The following is a 21,741-nucleotide window of genomic DNA, read 5'->3' on the forward strand; positions in this document are numbered from 1 at the left end:
AATTTCTAACGGAACAAGTTGCAACATGATCATCTAATCCTCCCGTCACTAGAGGATGGAGGTACTTCTTCCCTCAGGGAGAGGGAAGTATCTCTTCAGGGAGACACCAGGTCATTTGTTGAACACATCTACTGTGAAAAACCAGAAAGCTTTCTAGATTCATCAAATAAACGTCTGCAGTCTGGAAATCAGAACATCCGGGTTCTAGTCCTAGGATGACCTTAGACAAGCCACGGCTGCTCTGGGCCCTGCTTTCCTTGTGTATAAAACAAAGCTGCAGGGATATATGATTTCTAGGGTCTCTTTCTAGACTGAAAGTTCCATAACAGAAATAAATGATCTGAGAATTTAATTGATTTTCGTGCTTTCTTTCTTCCTTTTTCCCCCCCTTTGGTGGTTGTTGTTATTTGGTTAGTAGGCTAAAATAGAACTATTTTTCTTGAAAAATAGTGCATAATTCTCTGGGATGAGAGGCATTTCTTCTCTGTGGTATTTTCCCACAGTGTAACCTTCCTTCTCTTTTCATTTGCCACTAGGAGGTGGGTCTCACTGATTCTTCCTGGTTCATTAAGAAGAAACAGAAAGATCCTGTGTTTTCAGAGACTCTTTCTGGATCATTTCCCATGATCATAGGACTTTGCAATCCATTTGGCAAAGGTGGTGGTGACAATGGGGTGTTTGGCAAAGTGGATGAGGTAGTTGACGAAGCAGCTGGGGTAAAGAAAAATGCTCTTGGCAAAACATCATGAAACTAGGGTGGAATGTTCAAAATGGAGAACTTGCATCCCTTGCTGAGATGACTCCGAGAAAAATTCTGTCTTTAAAGAGGTGATTTATTTAACAGGAAACAAAGAAAAAGGTATCAACAGTAATAATTTTTCTGAGCACTGAGCTGAGAAATAGCTAGTCTAATACTTGGATTGTAGCCATGTACTGAGACCTCTTTGAACAATCTAGAAGTTAAAATAGATTTGAAACCAGTCACTAAAATTTAAAATTACATTTAAAATTCTAAATTAGTCATCAAATATTAGGTAAGAACCTAACCTTGCATTCCACAAACCCACCCCTCAAATCGGTGTAAGTCTGAATAAAACCTTTGGGCTAAGAGGTTATTTTTACTAAGTCAGCCCTACCCCACTTCCACCCCAAAAATATCTAAAGATGAATGCCTGAGGACCAGCATAACATCTAAATCAACCGAGTGTTAATCTTATTGTCAGTGCTCTCAAATAGTTGTTACAATTCCTTTGATGGGCCGGGCGTGGTGGCTCACGCCTGTAATCCCAGCAATTTGGGAGGCCGAGGCGGATGGATCACGAGGTCAGGAGATCAAGACCATCCTGGCTAACACGGTGAAACCCCGTCTCTACTAAAAATACAAAAAATTAGCTGGGCATGGTGGCAGGTGCCTGTAGTCACAGCTACTCGAGAGGCTGAGGCAGGAGAATCGCTTGAACCCGGGAGGTGGAGGTTGCAGTGAGCTGTGATTGCACCACTGCACTCTAGCCTGGGTGACAGAGCGAGACTACGTCTCAAAAAAAAAAAAAAAAAAAAAAAAATACTTTGATGTTGGTGGTCATCGGATCTCATAGAAATTTCAGGGGCCAAGCTTTCATCACTTGGCCAAGTGCATGTGTGTGTGTATGTGTGCGTGTGTGTGTGTGTCTGTGTGTACTTTTTGGTTTGTTTTTTTGCTACCAGTGCTACCAGCTGTAACACTTTAATGACTCTTTGTGGAACACCAGGGACCACTGCTCATCAACCACCTGGGGTAAGAAGAGTGGAAGGAATGAGTGGTTCAGAGCTTAGGACAGGTCTCTGAAGGGAGGAAGGGTTAATAACATCACATTGCTAAATCTTTGCAAACTAGAAAATTTCAGAGTAATTGCTGATGTCATTTTATTTACAAACGTGTGTCGAATCCTTAATGATGGTGTCACCTCAGACTAAAAAAGATAATGAAAAAAGAGAAAGAAGACTTGAAGTTTGTGTTTGGGTGTTTTCCAGGTTATCCAAATATGAAAGTCAGTTCTACCAGGTCTCAAAACTACGGAACTAATGTTACATGTCAGAAAGTCTTACAAATGAGTACTTATGTTATGCTAGTTTTTCTTCTCTTTTCCTATTTTTTAAAGAACAAAGACATTCGTCTCACCCAGTAGACATCTAAGTTACAAAGTAAATGAAACTAGCGTTCTTTGCAATGCATTAGCAATGTTTCTTATTTATAGTTGACAAGTATTTGTCCTTTCCCTGTGCTACATATAAGAGCTGCACTGGGCTGGGCGTGGTGGCTCCCATCTGTAATCCTAGCACTTTGGGAGGCCAAGGCAGGTGAATCACTTGAGCCCAGGAATTCGAGACTAGCCTGGACAACATGGCAAAACCCTGTCTCTACAAAAAATACAAAAATTAACCAAGCATGTTGGTGCACACCTATAGTCCCTGCTACTTGGGAGGCTGAAGTGTAAGGGTCACCTGAGCCCGGCAAGGTCAAAGCTGCAGTGAGCTGAGACTGTGTCACTGTACTGCAGCCTGGGAAAGAGTGAGACCCTGTCTCAAAAAAAAGAAAAAAAAAAAACAACGGTGGACTGTCTTGTAGCACAAGTGAGCCTTGTTTAAGAGGCTAGTAGATAAAGAAGGGAAGCAGTAGCTTTCAGCCCCAAAAAGTCTTCATTGTCTTAGTAGCTTGGGCCATAATTAAAGCCATCCCACCTTTATAGTTTACGTAGATTTGATACATGTATACATATTTTATATATGGATATGTGTATGTGTTCTTTTTCTGGAGACCAGGTAAACAAGATATATAGATACAGATAGATATCCAAAATTATCAACCTGAGGGTATTGTTGAAGATTTTTTTTTTTTTTTTGAGACGGAGTCTCTATTGCCCAGGCTGGAGTGCAGTGGCGCAATCTCGGCTCACTGCAAGCTCCGCCTCCCGGGTTGACACCATTTTCCTGCCTCAGCCTCCCCAGTAGCTGGGACTACAGGCGCCTGCCACCACGCCCAGCTATTATTTTTTTTTGTATTTTTAGTAGAGATGGAGTTTCACCGTGTTAGCCAGGATGGTCTTGATCTCCTGACCTCGTGATCCGCCTGCCTCAGCCTCCCAAAGTGCTGGGATTACAGGCGTGAGAAGATATTTTTTAAAAGAGGAAAATGTTGGCTGGGTGTGGTGGCTCACACCTGTAATCCCAGCACTTTGGGAGGCCGAGGTGGGCAGATCACAAGGTCAGGAGTTCGAGACCAGTCTGGCCAATATGAAACCCTGTCTCTACTAAAAATACAAAAATTAGCTGGGCATGGTGGCAGGCGCCTATAGGTCTAGCTACTTGGGAGGTTGAGGCAGAAGAATCACTTGAACCCAGGAGGCGCAGGTTGCAGTGAGATTGCAGCACTGCACTCCAGCCTGGACGACAGAGCGAGACTCTGTCTCAAACAAAAAAAAAGAGGAAGAAAATGTCTCTGTTAAGAAAATGTAAATTTGTCCTCTGAGAGACATAATTATGAAAATGAAAACTCAGTCACTCCTCAAAAGAGTATTTAGAATTTAGGTCCTAGACTTCAAATCTTTTAGAGTGATTAGAGATGCTTTTGTCCATGTCATTTTATAAATGAGTCCCTGGAATCTAAGAAAAGTTAAAGGACTTGCTAAAGGTCATACAGCTAATTGGTGGTAGAACCAAAATTAGAACACAGACTACAATTCTAGCCTATATCCCCCATCACTTCATACACATATGCAAATATTTTTACCTATGTAGTCAGACCCTGAGAACCATAATCATACTATTTAGAATCATGGCTGTATGCTATATAAAGTTGTTTTGTTAAAAATGGGTGTTTTTATTTGTTTGTTTGTTTTTTGAGACGGAGTCTCGCTCTGTCTCCCAAGCTAGAGTGCAGTGACATGATCTCGGCTCACTGCAACCTCTGCCTCCCGGGTTCAAGTGATTCTCCTGCCTCAGCCTCCCGAGTAGCTGGGATTACAGGTGCACACCACCGTGCCCGGCTAACTTTTTTGTAATTTTAGCAGAGATGGGGTTTCACCATGTTGGCCAGGCTGGTCTCAAACTCCTGACCTCAAATGATCTGCCTGCCTTAGCTTCCCAAAGTGCTGGGATTACAGGTGTGAGCCACTGCGCCCAGCCTAAAAATCTTTATTGCAAGAATAAAGCTTCCATGATTATGGTTAAAAAGGGTTGTTTAACTAGCTGGCTTTAATCCATTAATACAGAGTGGTCTGTTATATTTATCTAATATTATATCTAAGCAGCTTTGTTGATGTCCCTGGAAGCAACTGCCCATATCATTATAAATTATATGTATCTCCTTTGAGATAAGTAAAACATAATCTTACAAAAAAGTAAACATTTTATTATTTGTACATGAATCAGTTTGGTCTGAGGATACACAAGCATCTGGCTAACTCATAAAAGTAGCCTGAAGTGATTGATAGGAGAGTGTTTGTAGTCATTTCCATTTGCTGCCACATCCCTTACATTATCTACTTGCTAAGCACTGAGAGGCCCAGAATGGACACATCAAACTGTCAGGAGGAACATATGGGACACTGGCACCTGCAATGGTTTTTTTAAAAGCAGAGAATGCAGAGCAGTCACAGACTCCACTTCAAAGCCAGGGTGTGTGGAGGTCTCTGGGGAAGAGCTCTGCACAACAGGTTTCCTGGGGGCCAGAGGGCCTCTCGGGGAGGAACAGAAAAAAACCAGCCAGGAGTGCTACCGACCAGCCTCAGCTAGAATGCTGTCAGAACAGGGCCCCAAACATGGCCTGGCCTCAGTGATCTGGGGATGAACGGTGTCACAAGGGAACCACCTGAAGGGTGGGCAGAGGCCCCCGTGGAGGAGCCACATACTCTTCCTCTCTCAGCAGCCGCAGCAGGATGTTTTTTTTATTCTTGGGCCAGCTGTAGACATGAGTGTTCTGAAGCCAGGTGGGCACATGCTCCTATGGGAGGCAGAATGACAGGAGCAAAGGTCATTAGAGAAAAACCTGGATGCCAGATCCCAGGCTCAGTTCCCAAACATTTCTGGCTTTCCCTACATGGGCGTTTCCTACCAAACTATCCTGGGAGTTGTGCTGTTTTGCTTTTGGAAAGGTTTAGCATGTGAAATGTTCTTGGCTTCGGGTACAAGCTGTATATCTCATTATAAAAACCACATGTGCACAGCATTTTCTGTCAGTCTCCCAGGCTACCTACCCTTTGCATTTCAACTTGCTTTTCACCACCCTCACATAAAAGGGGTAGGACAGAGGTCACCAGAGTGATGTGAATTCCCCTGTGACTTCAGAAGAAGTATGCCAGGGCCGTAGGCTTAAATCAATTCATTACTCTTTCACTCCAGCCCCAGGTCTGGCCTGCAGTAGAAAGAGCCCATCAGACCTCAGTGATCAGGCAGAGGCAGAAACTGTTAGCCAGGGATCCTGGGGGTGCAGTGTCAGACTGCCCTCATGGAGTGGATGTTCTGGTTGGGAGAGGCAGATAATAAGTAAATGGATAGTGTGTTCAACAGTGATGTATGCTGTGGAGAAGAATTAAACAAGAAAGGGGACAGGGAGTGCTGGGGCAAGGGTGAAAGATTTGCAGTTTTAAATAGGGTGCTTAGGAGAGGTCTCACTGAGAAAATGAGCAAAGACCTAAAAGAGTGGAAGAAGCAAGCTCTGTGGTTGTCTGGGTCCAGGCAGATAGGAGAGTCAGTGCGAAGGCCCTGTGGAGGGAGTGTGTTGGGTCTGTTCACAAGCAACAAGGCCACTGTGAGTAGAGCAGAGTGAGTAGGTGCAGAGGTCTGGAAGTAGAAGGGGCTGTTTCGGATAGTGCCCTGTAGGCCACCATAAGGCCTTTGCTTTTGAGTCTAACTCCTAGGGACTATAGGACGGGACTTCTCTAGGTATTGTGCTTAGAAGCAGCACCTGCTGCATGGCAGGCATCATACTGAGTACTGAGGATGCCCAAATGAAAAGGACGCAGGGACTGCCTTGAGGACTTCAAATCTTAGGATGAAAGCAAAATGTCAACAAATGATTTTCTAGTCAATGGTGTACCAAGGGGACAGGTGGTGAGAGCGGCCTGTGCTGGGCTCAGGTAATACAGGCATTGTCTGAAGGAGATTTAAAAATAATAACAAAACCAATGAAAATTTGGTCTATTTTGTATATTGCCATGCTCCAATAATTCTCAACAATTATTCCCAGTACCCTCAACCCAAACACATATCATTGACCCAAGGTGCTAGAATTAAGCACCCTTAAGAAACGGACAATGAAATATATCAGCATGGAGGTAAAGAGGTGTCAGGGCAGGGCGCAGTGGCTCACGCCTGTAATCCCAGCACTGGGGAGGCTGAGGAGAGTGGATTACCAGAGGTCAGGAGTTCAAGACCAGCCTGGCCAACATGGTGAAACCCTGTCTCTACTAAACATACAAAAATTAGCTGGGCGTGGTGGCGAGCACCTATAACCCCAGCTACTTGGGAGGCTGAGGCAGGAGAATTGCTTGAACCTGGGAGGTGGAGGTTGCAGTGAGCTGAGATTGCACCACTGCACTCCAGCCTGGGCAACAGAGCAAGACCCTGTCTCAAAAAAAAAAAAACAAAAAAAAACACTTTGGGAGGCCCAGGCAGGTGGATCACGAGGTCAAGAGAACAAGACCATCCTGGCCAACATGGTGAAACCCCATCTCCACTAAAAATACAAAAATTAGCTGGGCATAGTAGCACATGCCTGTAGTCCCAGATAGTCGGGAGGCTGAGGCAGGAGAATCGCTTGAACCCTGGAGGCAGAGGTTGCAGTGAGCCGAGATCACACCACTACACTCCAGCCTGATGACAGAGCAAGACTCCGTCTCAAAACAAACAAGCAAAAGAGGTGTCGGGGAGGCTAGACAGATTGGGTGATATAAGGGTAAGTAAGAGTTCACTAGGCAGGCAAGTTAGGGAAGGGCATTGCAAGCAGACGGAACAGAAAAGGCAAAGGCACAGAGACAAAAGAACACAGCATGTGTGAGGGCATGCTGAAATGGTCCAGGGTGACCAGAGCACACAGCATCTACAGAGGGTGATGAGAGAAAACTACGCAAGGGGACATAGTCCTCTTCTGAGAGGCCTCATAGATCGTGCTAAGAAAGGTGGATATGATCTTGTAGTCAATGGGAAAACAGCACAAAATTTTTAAGCTACCAAGAAACAGATCAGACCTACATTTTGGATGTTCCTCTTTGATGGCAGAGGAGAGGATGGCTAGCACAAGGTCAAAGTGGAGATGAGACCAGTAAGGAGACTCATCAGTAAGTGACAGCAGTGAGACCCTGGGCAAAGGCAGCGCAGGGAGGATAGAAAGGTGTGCCATTGCACAGGCTGTGCACCATACAGCCTGAGGTGTCCCGTTCCCATAAACTGGAGCCTCCCTCATCCAGGGCAGGGGTCTCAGTGCCGTCTTGACATCTGAGGATCCCTCCAGGGTGAAACAGGGCCTGAGTTTAGGGTGCTGTGGTCTGATTCTCAACATGTTTACTCCACCGCTGCCTTCCCTTTGCCAAGCATGGAATGTGGCCTCAGGTGGTTTTGCCCCCATTCTCCAAACTTGCTGGCAGACCCTTCTGGTGTGAAAAGCCTCATATGAATCACGGCAAAGTTCACTCTGGTAACTATAGATTTAATTCCTGTAATCATTAGCTTTGAGAGCTGAACTATGTGCAATGAAATGCCTCCCTGGAACAGCCAGCAAAAACCATACACATCTTGACTTTTATGTACAAGAGATAAGAAGTATGACATGAACCTTCTCTTTTTCTTTCTTGAGTTAAAACAGAAACTACATCTTTGTGTGCAACGGTTCTTTGAACAATTAGGACAGCAGTGATCCTATCAGATAGCTTTAAAACCCTCCTGATTCATACTGCTGAACTGAGTGGTACAACTTGTTGATCTTTCTGGTAACATTGTTATCTCTAAGGATTGATAAAGAATTGATGGCAGACATGGTGGTTCATATCTGTAATCCCAGCACTTTGGGAGGCTGAGGCAGGCAGATCACCTGAGGTCAGGAGTTCAAGACCAGCCTGGCCAACATGGTGAAACCCCATCTCTACTAAAAATAAAAAAAATTAGCCAGGCGTGGTGGCAGGGACCTGTAATCCCAGCTACTTGGGAAGCTGAAGCAGGAGAATCACTTGAACCCAGGAGGCGGAGGTTGCAGTGAGCCAAGGTCACGCCATTGCACTCCAGGCTGGGCAACACAGCAAGACTCCATCTCAAAAAAAAAAAAAAAGAAAAGAAAAGAAAAGAAAGAAAAAAAGAATGGACAAGGTTTTCCACTTAAAATCCCAGATGGCAAAGCAAACCAAAGATTGAATTATGAGGATTTTGTTTCTTTGTTTGTTTACCTTCTTAGCATTTGGGAAGAGCACAGGGATGAATCTGAAATTCATGCTTCCTTGTTTTATGAACTCAATCTGCATCTGAAACCAAACAAATGTGAAGGTTTAATTTCAGGAATGAGGATGAGGAGTTAATGGTACCCATAATCATGCACGTCCACATGGCATTTTTATTCTGATTTCCATACTTGAGTGCCACACACTTAACATTTTAAGGCCTCCCCATTACACATCTATTCCATTCACTCATCAGTCGTTTATTGGAGGCCTATTAGAAGTCACATTCTATGTCAGACTTTGGGTTTTAAGGATTAGGATACCTTCCAGGGTATGCTGGAACTGGCTTGCAGCAGCTCACGAAAGCTTGTTGTGTGCATCTCTTCCTAATTCTGTGTTCAGTGACTTCACACTGATAGCTTGAAATTGGCGATGGTATTGGAGAGTATTTATACCATGGAAATAGGTAAGTGCTACAAATCAGGAGAGCCAGCTTAGCAGAACACCACAGATACAGTCCCTATCTTCACAAAGCCAGCAGTCTAGTGAGCAGGCAGAAAGGGAAATTACCAACCAGAGTGCCGGGTGAAAAGTATTAACAATTGCTCTGGAAGCCCAGAATGGGGGCCATCCATTCTACATCAGAGATTGGAAGGACAGTTACAAAAGAGGGTTCATTTGGGCACTGAAAGAAAAGATTTTGGTCAAGTAGGGAAAACAGAGGCAGAGGCAACAGCATGAGCAAATGTCTGGAGGTGTGAAAGTGTGTTGATGTGGCTGGGACCAGCTACTAATGCACTGTGACTAGAGCACAAGATGGGCTTGGCAGAGAGGGGATGTCAATTGCGAAGAGCTCCATCTGCCAGGCTTTAGGTTCCTCACACCAGTTCCAATATGCTCTGACACTGTGGTAGCCCAAGAAGATTTAGCTACCAAGAACTCTCTCAAAAATCAGAATTTTCAATAGGAAGGGAGTTAGAGTCTTCCAAATCCTGTGACCAGCACAAAGCTTTCAGTCATCTGATGAGAAGGAGACGAGGAATTATGTGTTTCCAACCATTTCATCTTCCAATTCATTTTTATAACTGAGAAGTTTTCATTGTGCATGGAAATAACAGAACAGAGAAGAAAGTGACAGTGGTGATAGCTGGTTATTGAAATCACCATAGAAACCCCTCATAAACACACACTCTCACATAGTCGCATACGCACACACACACACACACACACACGATCACACAACACACACAAATCCTCCACAAGGTGTTTTTTCGGAACCACCTCTCTCTAAAAACCATAAGATAACACCAAGAACATATTTTAAAATGACCCAAGTACTGTGCAGCTAGAAGCACCCACCACACCAGCACCGAGTACACATGAAAGGAAGGGGATGGGGTGCATAAGTTACAAGTGAAGCACTGAGTTTTGTTTGACTTCTAGGACTCCGTATACTGTGAAGTTTGGCTTGTGCACTAGGCTGCCCAGCCTGTGGAGGGGCCAGCCAGCAGCAGTGCATTTTTATTTTCTCTCACCCTTCCAGAAACTGAGTTTCTGTAAACTAATTCACTGTATGATGCAGTTACTCATCAATACCTCTGCACTACCTCTGTCATGGCCAAGTTCTTGTTGTTCCAGGGTTTTCTGTTGCCTAGAGGGGTGCAGGAAGTCAGCCAGGCAGTCAGGAAGGCACTTCTGTGTCTGACCTCTTCGACCCCTTCTATCATGAGTAAGGGCCCAAGACATTGTGGCCCAAGAAACCAAGTTTGGCGACAGTTTGGTTCCAGTTGGTACAGTCAGACAAGCTCTGAGGCCAAGCTGTGTATTACTGCCTGGCTACACCACACACCCACAGAGCTAGACAGGTTTCCTTAGGAACTGGCTGAGGCCTCGAGCCCTTCCCACGCACCAGCTGTCAGCTTCTGGGACTGGCAGGTTCCTAGAGATGCAGACAGGACATTGGGTGCTCTGAGGCCATGCAGACATGCATCAGACAACCAAGGGCCGGCAGCACCCCAAGCCAGCCATGACCTTTTCAGGCAGTTTACTCCCAGAAATGATACCTTTCCGGGGCATTGTACAAGGGCTGTGAGACTGGTTGAGACCAGAAGAGGAGGGAGCCTTATCTCCTGACTCCCTGGCCTCACTTTTTAACCTCATCACCTTGCCTCGGCTCTTCCTTCAGTTTGGTTGTGAGCTCACGTGAGTGGCCTGCACTTGGTGGAAAGGGAGACAGAGACCATGAAGACTCAGATGGGGAATACCCACCCTCCTACTTTCCCACGCTGCTGACCCACAGGACAGACCTGGGACCTACATCTGCTTCCCCTGAGGTAAAGCTGTGTGCCCCGAGACAGCCTGACTGTGTCCTCCCCATCTTCCCATCTTAGTGACACTCTATGCCCATTCCAGGTGCCTTCCCCCTCATGAAGTGTTAGAGCTGAAATGGAGCTTATCAGTTCTAGTCCAGTGATTTTCCAAGCCTTTTTAAATCTCAGAATCCTTGGTCAACAAACAAGCCTGAGAAGTACAGACCAGCTCTGGCTGAGGTAGGGGTGGGAGGCGCAGACCCAGCCCCTCCTCCAGCACATATGGACACCCACTGGTAACTCCACAGGACAGCCTGAAAGTCACAAGTGTAGCACCGCATCCTAGTCAAGCAGAAACTGTCTCACAGCGTCTCTATAATCACGGGGAGAAGGAGGATTCGTAGCCCATAAAACAGCCAGTTCCAACGCTGGGTGATTGTTTCGGTCAGAATGTTCTAGTTTTATCCCATGCTGGACAAGTTTAATATCCTAAATGTCTCCCACTGATTTGAATATAACCAGGCCCCATAGTTCCCCACCTGTCATGAGCTAAGAACACTCCCTTCCCTTGTTTGAGCATCTGATATGCACCAGATATTTTGAAAACATTATTTCATTTCATCTTCACAACAATCCTGCAAGTATTAGTGACCCATTTTGTGAATAGGGACATTGAGGCACAAAGAGTTTAAGCAGTGGGGCCACGGTCACACAGCCTGTACATGAGGAAGCCAACTTTAACCAGGCCCACATGATGCAACAGCAGGTGTCCCTTTCACTACGCCACCTGCCTTTCTGAAAAGGTAGGGCACAGAACATGATACAGCTGCAGGGGCCAGCCCTCCTCACCACCCTGTCTCCTGCCTCCTAGGACTTCATAGTTGCTGGTAAACAGCCAAGCCAGCAGAGCACGTCTTTCCAGAATCTTGGATCCTAGAGATGACAGATTGCTCTCCCCTTGCAACTGATAGGAACAACTGAGTCCCAGAGGTGCAGGGACTTGCCCACAGTCCCTAAGGTAGATGGAGCCAGAACCAACAGCTCCTCTCCTGACATGGCAGGCCTGGAGCTCTTCACCCAGCATCATGCTGCCTTCAGCTGGTCTCTGGGGAAGAATGGGACTTCCCTGGACAAGGTATCCATCCCCAGGGGACAGTGAGGTGTTGTGATCCCCTCCCCACTCACCATTCGATGAATGTACTTAGTATGTAAGCCATGCTCATCCTCGTCCAGCTGCGACTCAGCGCCTTCCACATCCTGTTTGTATTTGGGGCTGATTGCTACGATTATCATCACGGTCTTCTGTTAATGAGAGGGAGAAAGGCATGTTTATGGAAGTGTACCAGCAGGACTGTGGGCATTCTCTGACACACGGGGTGGAGGGCCAGGCTCATTCTCCATAGAAAGAGAAGCACTGGCCCCCACTCAGGCAGACTCTTAGCTCTGCTTCTCCCTTCTGTCTCCAGCCCAGCCCCACCTCGAACATGCAGAGCAAATGGCTCAGAGAGGGGCTCTCTCAAATAGATGTGCTTTTGCCTACCATTTTCCACAACCATCACTAATAAACCTCTAATGAAAGCCCGAATCACTGAGTGAGTCTGTGTCGTGGCAAAAAGGCACTGCAACACCAACAGTAAGAAGCACCCTCCCTCCCTCCAGCTGGTTCTGAGCTGCCAGTCACTGCACTCTTGACTGCCCTGTGTTCTGCGTGTACACATTAGCACAGTCAGTAGGAACAGACCCTTCAGCACAAAGCAAACATCAGGCTGCAGACAAAAGGAAAAGTGCAACACCCCAGCCTGCTGAGACTCCCGTCCCCCACTGGCTCCCTCCAAAAGAAGCAGCCAACATGGACACGCTGGCAGCAATCAATTTCGATCTTGTTAAAGCACAACGTGTCCCAGTGGCCGGTATAGATTCTGTCAGTGGAGAACAAATCACGGGGCTGCACGTGGGCACCTCGGGGGTGGTGTGCTGTGCAGCCTGCGAGGCTGCCTAGGAAACCTCTTCAGCCCAATTCTACAAAACACTTGGGGTGGCCTCAGATTAAATTGAATTCTGCTGCTCTCTCCCCACTCTCTGCCTTCATTTCCTTCTTTCCTATTCTCGTCAAAAGATTGTTTCCTCTGATTTTTATCAACCACCTGTGTCTGGTTTGACCGTTATTTCCTGCCTGTGCATGTCCAAGAGGGCGACTCCATCCTTCCTTTCCAAGTCTTTGCATGGCTTCCAACAAGGGAGGCTTTGTTGGGGCTTTCTCAGCTTCAGACTTAGGTGGGTATGCCAGGGTTTCTTTAATAAAACAACTTCATAAGCTCATTGTCTTTCTCACCAGAAAACAAACTCTGGTTTTTGGAATGTACTTACATCCCTAAGGTAGCGCTCCATCCATTTAATGATATCAATGCCTCGGATTCTATCCTCAAATATGTCAATCTGCAAAAAAAAGATGTGGGAGTTGGCCCTTAATGAGAGGTTCTCTCAAGATGCAGAGCAGAAGAAAACACAATACTATATACATTTAAAGCTCCAAAACTTAACTAATGCTTTTTGCAAGAAGGAGCACATAGGTCTAAAAAACAAAATATAATTTTCTGAAAATATTCCCTATTTCAACATTAGTAGGCATTTAAGTAGTTAATATTATGTCCATAATTAGGATATTGTGATACACATCAAAATATATCTATGGCTACACAATAATCAGGTTTTTAAAAATCTGAGGGACACGGTATACCACTAAGTTGGATATAAGCCAGCAATATACATATATTATATATCTGTAATTTAGACATTTGAAAGGCAAACATAATTCTGGAACATTTTAATGGATGTGTGGCATACAAGTAACTGAGATACAATTGTGGTGCTTTACTTGCATTAGTGAGGTCATTATTATGGTATTATGTACAGTTTCAATCTATATGTTTCAAAAGGATTGTATGAAACTTGGAGCAGAGCCAAGGAACAGTCACAAAAACAATTACTGAAATGGTAGGGAAGAGGTTTATGATGAAAGTCAGAAGTAGAACTCTTAGGCCTTGAAAAGACTGATATTTACTATCAGCATTCAAGTTTTTGAAGGGATATTTTAAAAGGAGAAAGATCAGTTATTTTTTATTTTATAAGAAACCAAATAAGAAGGCCCTTCTTGGGCTCAGGCTTATACTGCAGTGTGTGTGTGTGTGTGTGTGTGTGTGTGTGTGTGTGTGTGTGTGTGTGTGTGTGTGTACGTGCACGTGTGTGTTTACGAGATGCTCTTGATGGGAAGAGGGATTATATACTGGAATGGGTGACTCAGGGAGAGTGTCCCTGGGGAGGGGTTATGTGATTCAGCTGCACTGCTCCCAGATTACTTGTCCTAAATGTCATTCCAGGCCAGGCACGATGGCTCATGCCTATAATCCCAGCACTTGGGAGGCCGTGGCAGGCAGATCACTTGAAAAGCCATCCATGATCCATCCATGATCCAGCCTCGCTATCCATGATCCAGCCATCCATGCCATCCATGATCCAGCCATCCATGATCCAGCCTCGCCTCTCTTTTCCTCACATATCCTGTCTACTTTACTCCCCACATTGGAGTCCCCTGTACCCTAAAGGCACAGCACAAGCCCCCCTGCTCTGTGAATCCTTCCCACATGCCAATCTCCTCCTCTTCCTCACTTCACCTAACTCTACCCCATTGTGACCACTAATGATACTGGACAATTAACACATATGATAACATTCTTTTATTCAGGACATGTTTCATTTATGTCTGCTGTGTCTCTTCAACCTGATGCTAAGCCTCCTACGGAAAGAGACCGTGCCCTGTGTATACCGAACTATCACATACATAGAGTACAGAGTTCAGAATATGTGTCTTTACATGAAAAATGGAATGGCTGTTATTTTGGTTTAGATGACTCCTGTTTTCAAATGTGTGATGGCCAACGACTACTCTTGAGAACGCTTTTGTAGCTTTCTGTGACTGTGTCACCAATCCATTGCTATTATATGGGAGAGAAGCAATATAGTGTCAGGGTTGAGAAGAAACGGACAGCTTGGGTTCTGTCTTGGCTTTGCCACTTCCCACCTGCATGACTTTGGAAATGTTACTAAAACTGTCTAAATCTTATCTTCACTTGTAATATGTAGTTAATAAACTGACTTCCTACGGTGGTTGTGAGAACTAAAATGAGTTAACAAGGAAAAGGCCTATCATAATGCCAGGCAGGAAATAAGCACTCAGTAAATGGTGATAATTGGCCGGGCGTGGTGGCTCACGCCTGTAATCCCAGCACTTTGGGAGGCTGAGGGGGGCAGATCACTTGAGGTTAGGAGTGTGAGACCAGCCTGGCAAACATGGTGAAAACCCATCTCTACTAAAAATACAAAAAAAAATTAGCTGAGCTTGGTGGCAGGTGCCTGTAATCCCAGTTACTCAGGAGGCTGAGGCAGGAAAATTCCTTGAGCCTGGGAGGCAGAGGTTGCAGTGAGCCGAGATCGTGCCACTGCACCCTAGCCTGGGCAACAGAGCAAGACCCCGTCTCAAAAGAAATTAAATAAATAAAAAATAGTGATTATTGTTATTATCCAAGCACTCTAAATTATTCCCAGCTACTGTAGTGGACATCCTGGGTGGTGCAATGAGCTGGATATCTTCCATTTGTTTCTCCAAGTCTCTCCCAAAGTCCATAGCTCCTGTTATGATCATTCCTCCACACAGCTACTATTATGGGCTGAATTGTGTTCCCAAAATTCCTATGTTGAAGCCCTATCTCCCTACCCTACCTCAGAATGTGACTGTATTTGGAGACAGGACCTTTAAAGAAGTAATTAGGATAAAAAGAGGTGATATGTATGGGCCCTAATCCAACAGAACTGGTGTCCATAGAAGACGAGATTAGAACACAGACGTGTCCACACAGAGGAGAGACCATGTGAGGACAGAAGGAGAAGACAGCCTCAGGATGAAATGAACCCTGCTGAAACCTTGATCTTGGACTTCCAGACTCCAGAACTGTGAGAAAATAAATTTCTACGCTTAAGCCACCCAATCTGTAGTACTTTATAGGAATCCTAGCAAACTAATATAGCCATCCTCTTCATCTTCCAGTAAGAATTCCTTCTTTGACTCTTTAGACCTAGGGGCAGTAACAACTCCCTGCTTTTGCTAGTGCCAGAATACTGCACTATCCCCAATAAAATTGGACTCTCTAAAACCTACCCAAAGCTTTGTAATAGGCCCCTTATTACACTCTCCTTAAATTACTCATTAAGTGTTTCATTCCACTAAGGGGATCTAGATGTTTCAATAATAACTTAGCTGTCCAGGACCGGGCTCTGTGATTTCTACCACAAGTCTTCATAGAGATGAGGGTCAGGGACAGATTTAAATTCTGCCTAAGTGGCCCCTGGTTGTGAAGATAAACAAACAAAACCTAAGCTCTCCTCCAGGGGCAATCAGTATGTGTCTTTGGAAATGACAAAAAGTAAGATCTTTTCTGAAATGCTGGCCTTATGTCTTAGTATTTATTTATATTACAGACCTGGTCTTGTTATATTGCCCAGGCTGGCCTCCAACTCCTGGGCTCAAGTGATCCTCCCACCTCTGCCTCCCAAGTAGCTGGGACTACAGGCACGCACCACCACACCCAGTGTAATTTGATTTTATGTCACAGTTGCCACAGTGCTTTCTTTTTTTTTTTTTTTTTGGAGACAGAGTCTTGCTCTGTTGCCCAGGCTGGATTGGAGTGCAGTGGTGTGATGCCGGCTTACTACAACTTCCTCCTCCCAGGTTCAAGCAATTCTTGTGCTTCAGCCTCCCAAGTAGCTGGGACTACAGGCGCACACCACCATGCCAACTTTTTTTTCTTTTTTTTTTTTTTTGAGACAGAGCCTTGCTCTGTCACCCAGGCTGGAGTGCAGTGGCGAGATCTCGGCTCACTGCAACCTTCACCTCCAGGGTTCAAGCAATTCTCCTGCCTCAGCCTCCCAAGTAGCTGGGACTACAGAAATGTGCCACCACACTCGGCTAATTTTTTTGTATTTTTTGTAGAGATACGGTTTCACTATGTTGTCCAGGCTGGTCTTGAACTCCTGACCTCAGGTGATCTGCCCGCCTCAGCCTTACAGAGTGCTGGTATTACAGGTGTGAGCCACTGCGCCTGGCCATAGTTTGTATTTTAGTCATGATGGGGTTTCCCCATGTTGCCTAGGCTCGTCCCGAACTCCTGAGCTCAGGCAATTTGTCGGCCTTGGCCTCCCAAAGTGCTAGGATTACAGGCATGAGCCACCACGCCTGGCTGCTATAGTGCTCTTATACCAGAAATGAGAAAGGGAAATATTAGTCTCTATATAATTATGGAGTTGTATGCATTTTTTAAAAAAGAACTTTCATTTTCATTTTTTAGAAAATTGTCTTGGCCGAGTGCAGTGGCTCACACCTGTAATCCCAGCACTTTGGGAGGCCGAGGTTGGCAGATCATGAGGTCAGGAGTTCGAGACCAGCCTGGCCAACATAGTGAAACCCCATCTCTACTAAAAATACACACACACACAAATTAGCTGGGCATGGTGGTGGGCACCTGTAATCCTAGCTACTTGAGAGGCTGAACCTGGGAGGCAGAGGTTGCAGTGAGCCAAGATCACGCCACTGCACACCAGCCCAGGCAACAGTTCTAGACTCTGTCTCAAAAAAAAAAAAAAAAAATTATCTTATAGAATAAAGAAAGCTTCAAATAAAAACTCCTGTTAAACAATACTAAATAACTTTTAAAATTGATATTTAGTTACTAAGTATCCCTCTTTACCCATAGACATTTATATTCATAGATATTTCCCTTAATTTTTCACCACTCTCTAGAATTCACTAGAAAAGGCCTAGAAGAGGGCTCTGGAAAGGAAAAGAAGTTATCTCAGTGTTTGAGGAAAGCCAGTCCCCTGAGTAGCATCATGTGGTACTTTATTTATCATAGAGAAAAATTTACATGGCTTTAAGCTGTACTGTGTCAAGGGACTGCAGGGGGACAGGGGCAGTGTGTGTTTCCTGAGATTTCTGGAGCCAAGATCACAGTGGGCTTGCAGGGCTGGGTGAGGTCAGCCTCCCCTGGAACTGGATTAGACCAGCCCCAAACCTGGCCAGTATCACCCATCCAGAAGCATCACTGCGTCAAGGTATGAAAATGGCAGCTGTGCGCAATGGGGGATTCAGGCTGCAGGATTCTACTTCAAACCTCATAATCCAGTGCAGAACAAAAGGTCCTTGTTAAATAAGCAGGTGACCATGGTGAAGCCTGCAGCTTCCTGCATCATGGGAAGCTCAGACAAAGTGGGCATGATTGGTGAGAAAGGACAAAGGTACAAAGTGCAGCAAGAGCCCGGCGTTTCCTTCAGGCCAGGGGCCGCTGCATATGTGGTCAGCATTAGCACTGATCTTGCTGTTCAGGGGTACTTGGGGTCACTCAAACAGCATACAGGAAAAAAATGCTGGAGACTTCAGATAGCTTAAAATCTAGAAAATAATTATTACCTAAATCTATAAGCATTCAATGCATAATCACATAAATCAAATAATATCATTTAAAACACCAACAGCTATTACACTTTTTCTTCTGCTGCTTTTCTCTCCATTGTACTCACTATAACTGTTCAGTTATCTATTTGGACAAAATACTTACTGCAGTTTGGAAGCCATTTACCAACAAAAAGTTCACGAATTTCACCACCTCCATAGCTGTGTCCATCGAATAAGTGATAAAGACTTTCCCTAAGAGAAAATTTTTACATTTATTAGAAACTGATCAAATTATTCTATTGTAAACAAACTTCTAAATTATATGCAATATCTTTTGTCCTTCTAGAATAATAAGAGGAAACCTTGGGCTGGGGGTGCTCTAAGAGCTTATGCCTGCGTTGTATGCTGTCCTCAGGGCACAGCTCCTCAGGCCCAAAATGCCAGTGGGTCTGTCCAAGGGAGTGCAGACTGCTCAGCGTGAATGGAAATCAGAGCGACAGAGGAGAGCACTGGCAGGCTCAGACAAGCCTAAGGAAATCCACCACCCAGAATCCGCGAGCCCTTAAGATCAGGCATGCCTAGTTTCTTAGAGACACTTGGCACTGTGCCCAAGGAATACTCTCCCAGCAGGCAAAGAAGCTAAAACTTGCTAAGGGACCACCCAGCAGTGTCTTCTTTTGATCTCCTGATGCTCTCTGCTGCCCTGAAAGCTTGCTCTTCTGACAAGAGCAAGTGGGAGGAGAGTGAGAAACTGGTTCCCCGCTCCCTTCTTCCCCGCAATCCACTCACTTTTGGAGAAAGGCCAGCAAGTTTGGAGTAGACCAAAGCACAGCTCAGAAATGTTAGTAAAAAAACACTTCAGCAGCTTGAAGGAGAGACACTGCCTCTGGGCAGTCCAACATCACAGACTCCATCACTCATCCCTGGGTCAGCTTACAGCAGCAGACAGTACAGTTTGGATAAGCTTTACCCAGTCAGGATGAACCAGTGTTTTCTCAGGCTAAAGTCTTGGGGAAATTGTCTGACTAGCATTTTAATGTGAAAGCTGAATAATTTCTTTGTGTTGGCTTTTAGTCTGGAATGGACCACTTAAATCTCAGGAAGCCCTTGGGGCAGAAGATGGAGAAGAAAGGGGGGCTGGAGAGAAAATACGAGTCTGTATCTACACTGAGGTTTTTTGAAACACATCTCCCAAATGGAAGTGTGTATAATGGTCATATTAACTCATTTAAGCAGCCAGATATATAGATGGCACTCAATTTTCTTCTGAACACCTAACATCCACCCAATTGTTACGTATTTGAGGACTTCCTTTATAGATTATGGTAAGATATATATGATCTATAGATTGATATCAGGACTATAATGTATGTGGGGCAGCATCTGTTCTCCAGAAATGCTCAAAATTAAAATGATTAAGATCTTAAGAAAGTATTCAGAAATAAAATGTTTTGAATGAAAACAGCAATGAATCATTGTCATAGAGAGCTTTCAGAGTTGTCAATGACTAAACAGCACAGATCCCCCAAAAGGAATTAGCAGATGCAAAAGGCTTTGTTTCAGGTTTGGTTCAAAGAGGTTCCCAGATTTGGAAAATGCATATTAGAATTACCTGAGCTTCTCTAGCAAGCACATCATATAATAATTTCACAAGTAGTGGCTGTTTTCTTAAGATTTCTGGAAATTACTGTCCTGACTGACCTTAATATGAGAACATTTTGGTGATATTTCAACATTTCTGGTTCTGGCAGCAAAATGTGGAAAAAGAATCATCACCTTACGCTTAGTTGAATGTTTCTTTAAATAAAAGGCTTAGTTTGCATTTGGTTGTGATGCAGTATGGAGAATGTGAGACCGTTTTTTCCAAACAAGATTGCTCATTCCTACAGGAAATGACCTCGTTCTTGATGGCTGCTGCTAACTTATGGTGAGATGCTGGGTCCCTGTCCAATACCACATGGACATCCAATCAATTTACCCAGGGACAAGTCCACTCAAGAGCATCATTTAGAAGAGGGAAAAGGCATTGGGGTTATTTGTTTTTGGAGTATGTGCTTAAGGAAATCTAGAGGTAAGCAGTTTTTGAGTGTTACTAGTGGTGTCAGAATCACTAAAAACATTCATACAAAATGCTGGTTACTTTTTAAGCAAAAAGCAAAAAAGTGCATTTTATTTTACTGTGTATATGAGAAATAGCTGAGGTTATGAGGCCAGGTACAGTGGCTCACGCCTGTAATCCTAGCACTTTGGGAGGCCAAGGCGGGTGGATCACTCGAATCCAGCAGTTTGAGACCAGCCTGGGCAACATGGCAAAACCCCGTCTCTAGTAAAAGTATAAGCAAATTAGCTGGGTGTGGTGGTGTGCACCTGTAACCCCAGCTATTCGGGAGGCTGAGGTGGGAGAATCACCTGACCCCAGGAGGTTGAGGCTGCAGTTAGCCATGATCACACCACCGCACTCCCGCCTAGGCGACAGGAGTGAGACCCTGTCTTAAAAAAAAAGGAAAATCTTCGAGATTAGGGACGAGTGATCATCCAGCCATCACAAAGTATAAGACCTCACAAGAAGAAGGAGTGGCCGGGTGCGGTGGCTCACACCTGTAATCCCAGCACTGTGGGAGGCCGAGGCAGGTGGATCACGAGGTGAAGAGATCGAGACCATCCTGGCCAACGTGGTGAAACCCCATCTCTACTAAAAATACAAAAAATTAGCTGGGTATGGTAGTGGGCACCTGTAGTCCCAGCTACTCAGGAGGCTGAGGCAGGAGAATGGGGTGAACCTGGGAGGCGGAGCTTGCAGTGAGCTGAGATCGCACCACTGCACTCCAGCCTGGGCAACAGAGCGAGACTCCGTCTCAAAAAAAAAAAAAAAAAAAGAGGAAGCAGAGAACAATGTTGCAAACAACTTACGCAATTCTTCTGGCAAATTGCTTATTTTTAGAGTTCCTCTGGCTGGAGGGTTGCTAGGGGGTCTAGGCACAGCAGCTGGGGACGGAGGCTGGGGAACCTGTGGTCTCAGCTCTGCAGGGCACTCCAAAGACTCCCCAGGAGCACCAGCTCTGTTAGGTGGCTGGTGATGTGGCTGGTCCCTAGAAAGGAATACATTTACAGTCAATTTTCATTCTTTACAAAGGCAAACCTTCAGGGACAGAAAGCCTTTTAGAACTATGGGAAGATCCCAGTGGGCTCTCTCTCCTCTGCCTCTATTTCTTAACTGAGACAGAAGGAAGAGGGGAGCTCCATGGAGTTGTAGTCAATAAGCGTTTCAGCTGGCTGCCACATGTGAGGGCCTGTGCTCTGACTCCAAAGAGGGAAGCAGGATTTGATTTCTGTATTCAAGATTTGTTTAATTGGAAAAACAAGTCTCATGCACAGGGCAGACAAGGTCACCAACAAAACAAAGTAGTATGACAGGTGACACAGATGGTTGATGTTATAGGCATTCAGATAAAAAGACATGACTTTTAGCTTATAATAGGTAACATTTAATTATGTATCAAAAGGTAAAGAGGGCCATGTAGATTTAGAA

At 45.0% G+C, this 21,741-nt stretch overlaps 2 protein-coding genes across 4 annotated transcripts in view; one reads left to right on the forward strand and one right to left on the reverse strand.

Moving 5' to 3' along the window:
- LOC741253 (uncharacterized) overlaps nt 1-21,741 on the forward strand; it is a 119,822-nt gene that overhangs the window by 72,048 nt on the left and 26,033 nt on the right. The gene's annotated exons all lie outside the window — the stretch shown is intronic.
- TRAF3IP2 (TRAF3 interacting protein 2) overlaps nt 4,367-21,741 on the reverse strand; it is a 47,621-nt gene continuing 30,246 nt past the window's right edge. The window contains exons 4-9 of one of the 3 annotated variants that reach the window (XM_003950902.5): nt 21,123-21,301; nt 18,376-18,464; nt 13,079-13,147; nt 11,897-12,013; nt 8,412-8,486; nt 4,367-4,978 (exon numbers count right to left, since the gene is read on the reverse strand). In XM_003950902.5, the coding sequence (XP_003950951.1) occupies nt 4,832-4,978; nt 8,412-8,486; nt 11,897-12,013; nt 13,079-13,147; nt 18,376-18,464; nt 21,123-21,301 (676 nt within the window). In that variant the 3' untranslated portion in view covers nt 4,367-4,831. Of the gene's footprint in view, nt 4,979-8,411; nt 8,487-11,896; nt 12,014-12,452; nt 12,534-13,078; nt 13,148-18,375; nt 18,465-19,001; nt 19,072-21,122; nt 21,302-21,741 lie in introns of those variants that run through there. The other 2 variants (XM_001157429.6, XM_063812638.1) reach the window with 2 other exon arrangements.

The sequence above is a fragment of the Pan troglodytes genome, chromosome 5 (genome assembly GCF_028858775.2).
Source record: "Pan troglodytes isolate AG18354 chromosome 5, NHGRI_mPanTro3-v2.0_pri, whole genome shotgun sequence".
NCBI lineage: Eukaryota > Metazoa > Chordata > Mammalia > Primates > Hominidae > Pan > Pan troglodytes.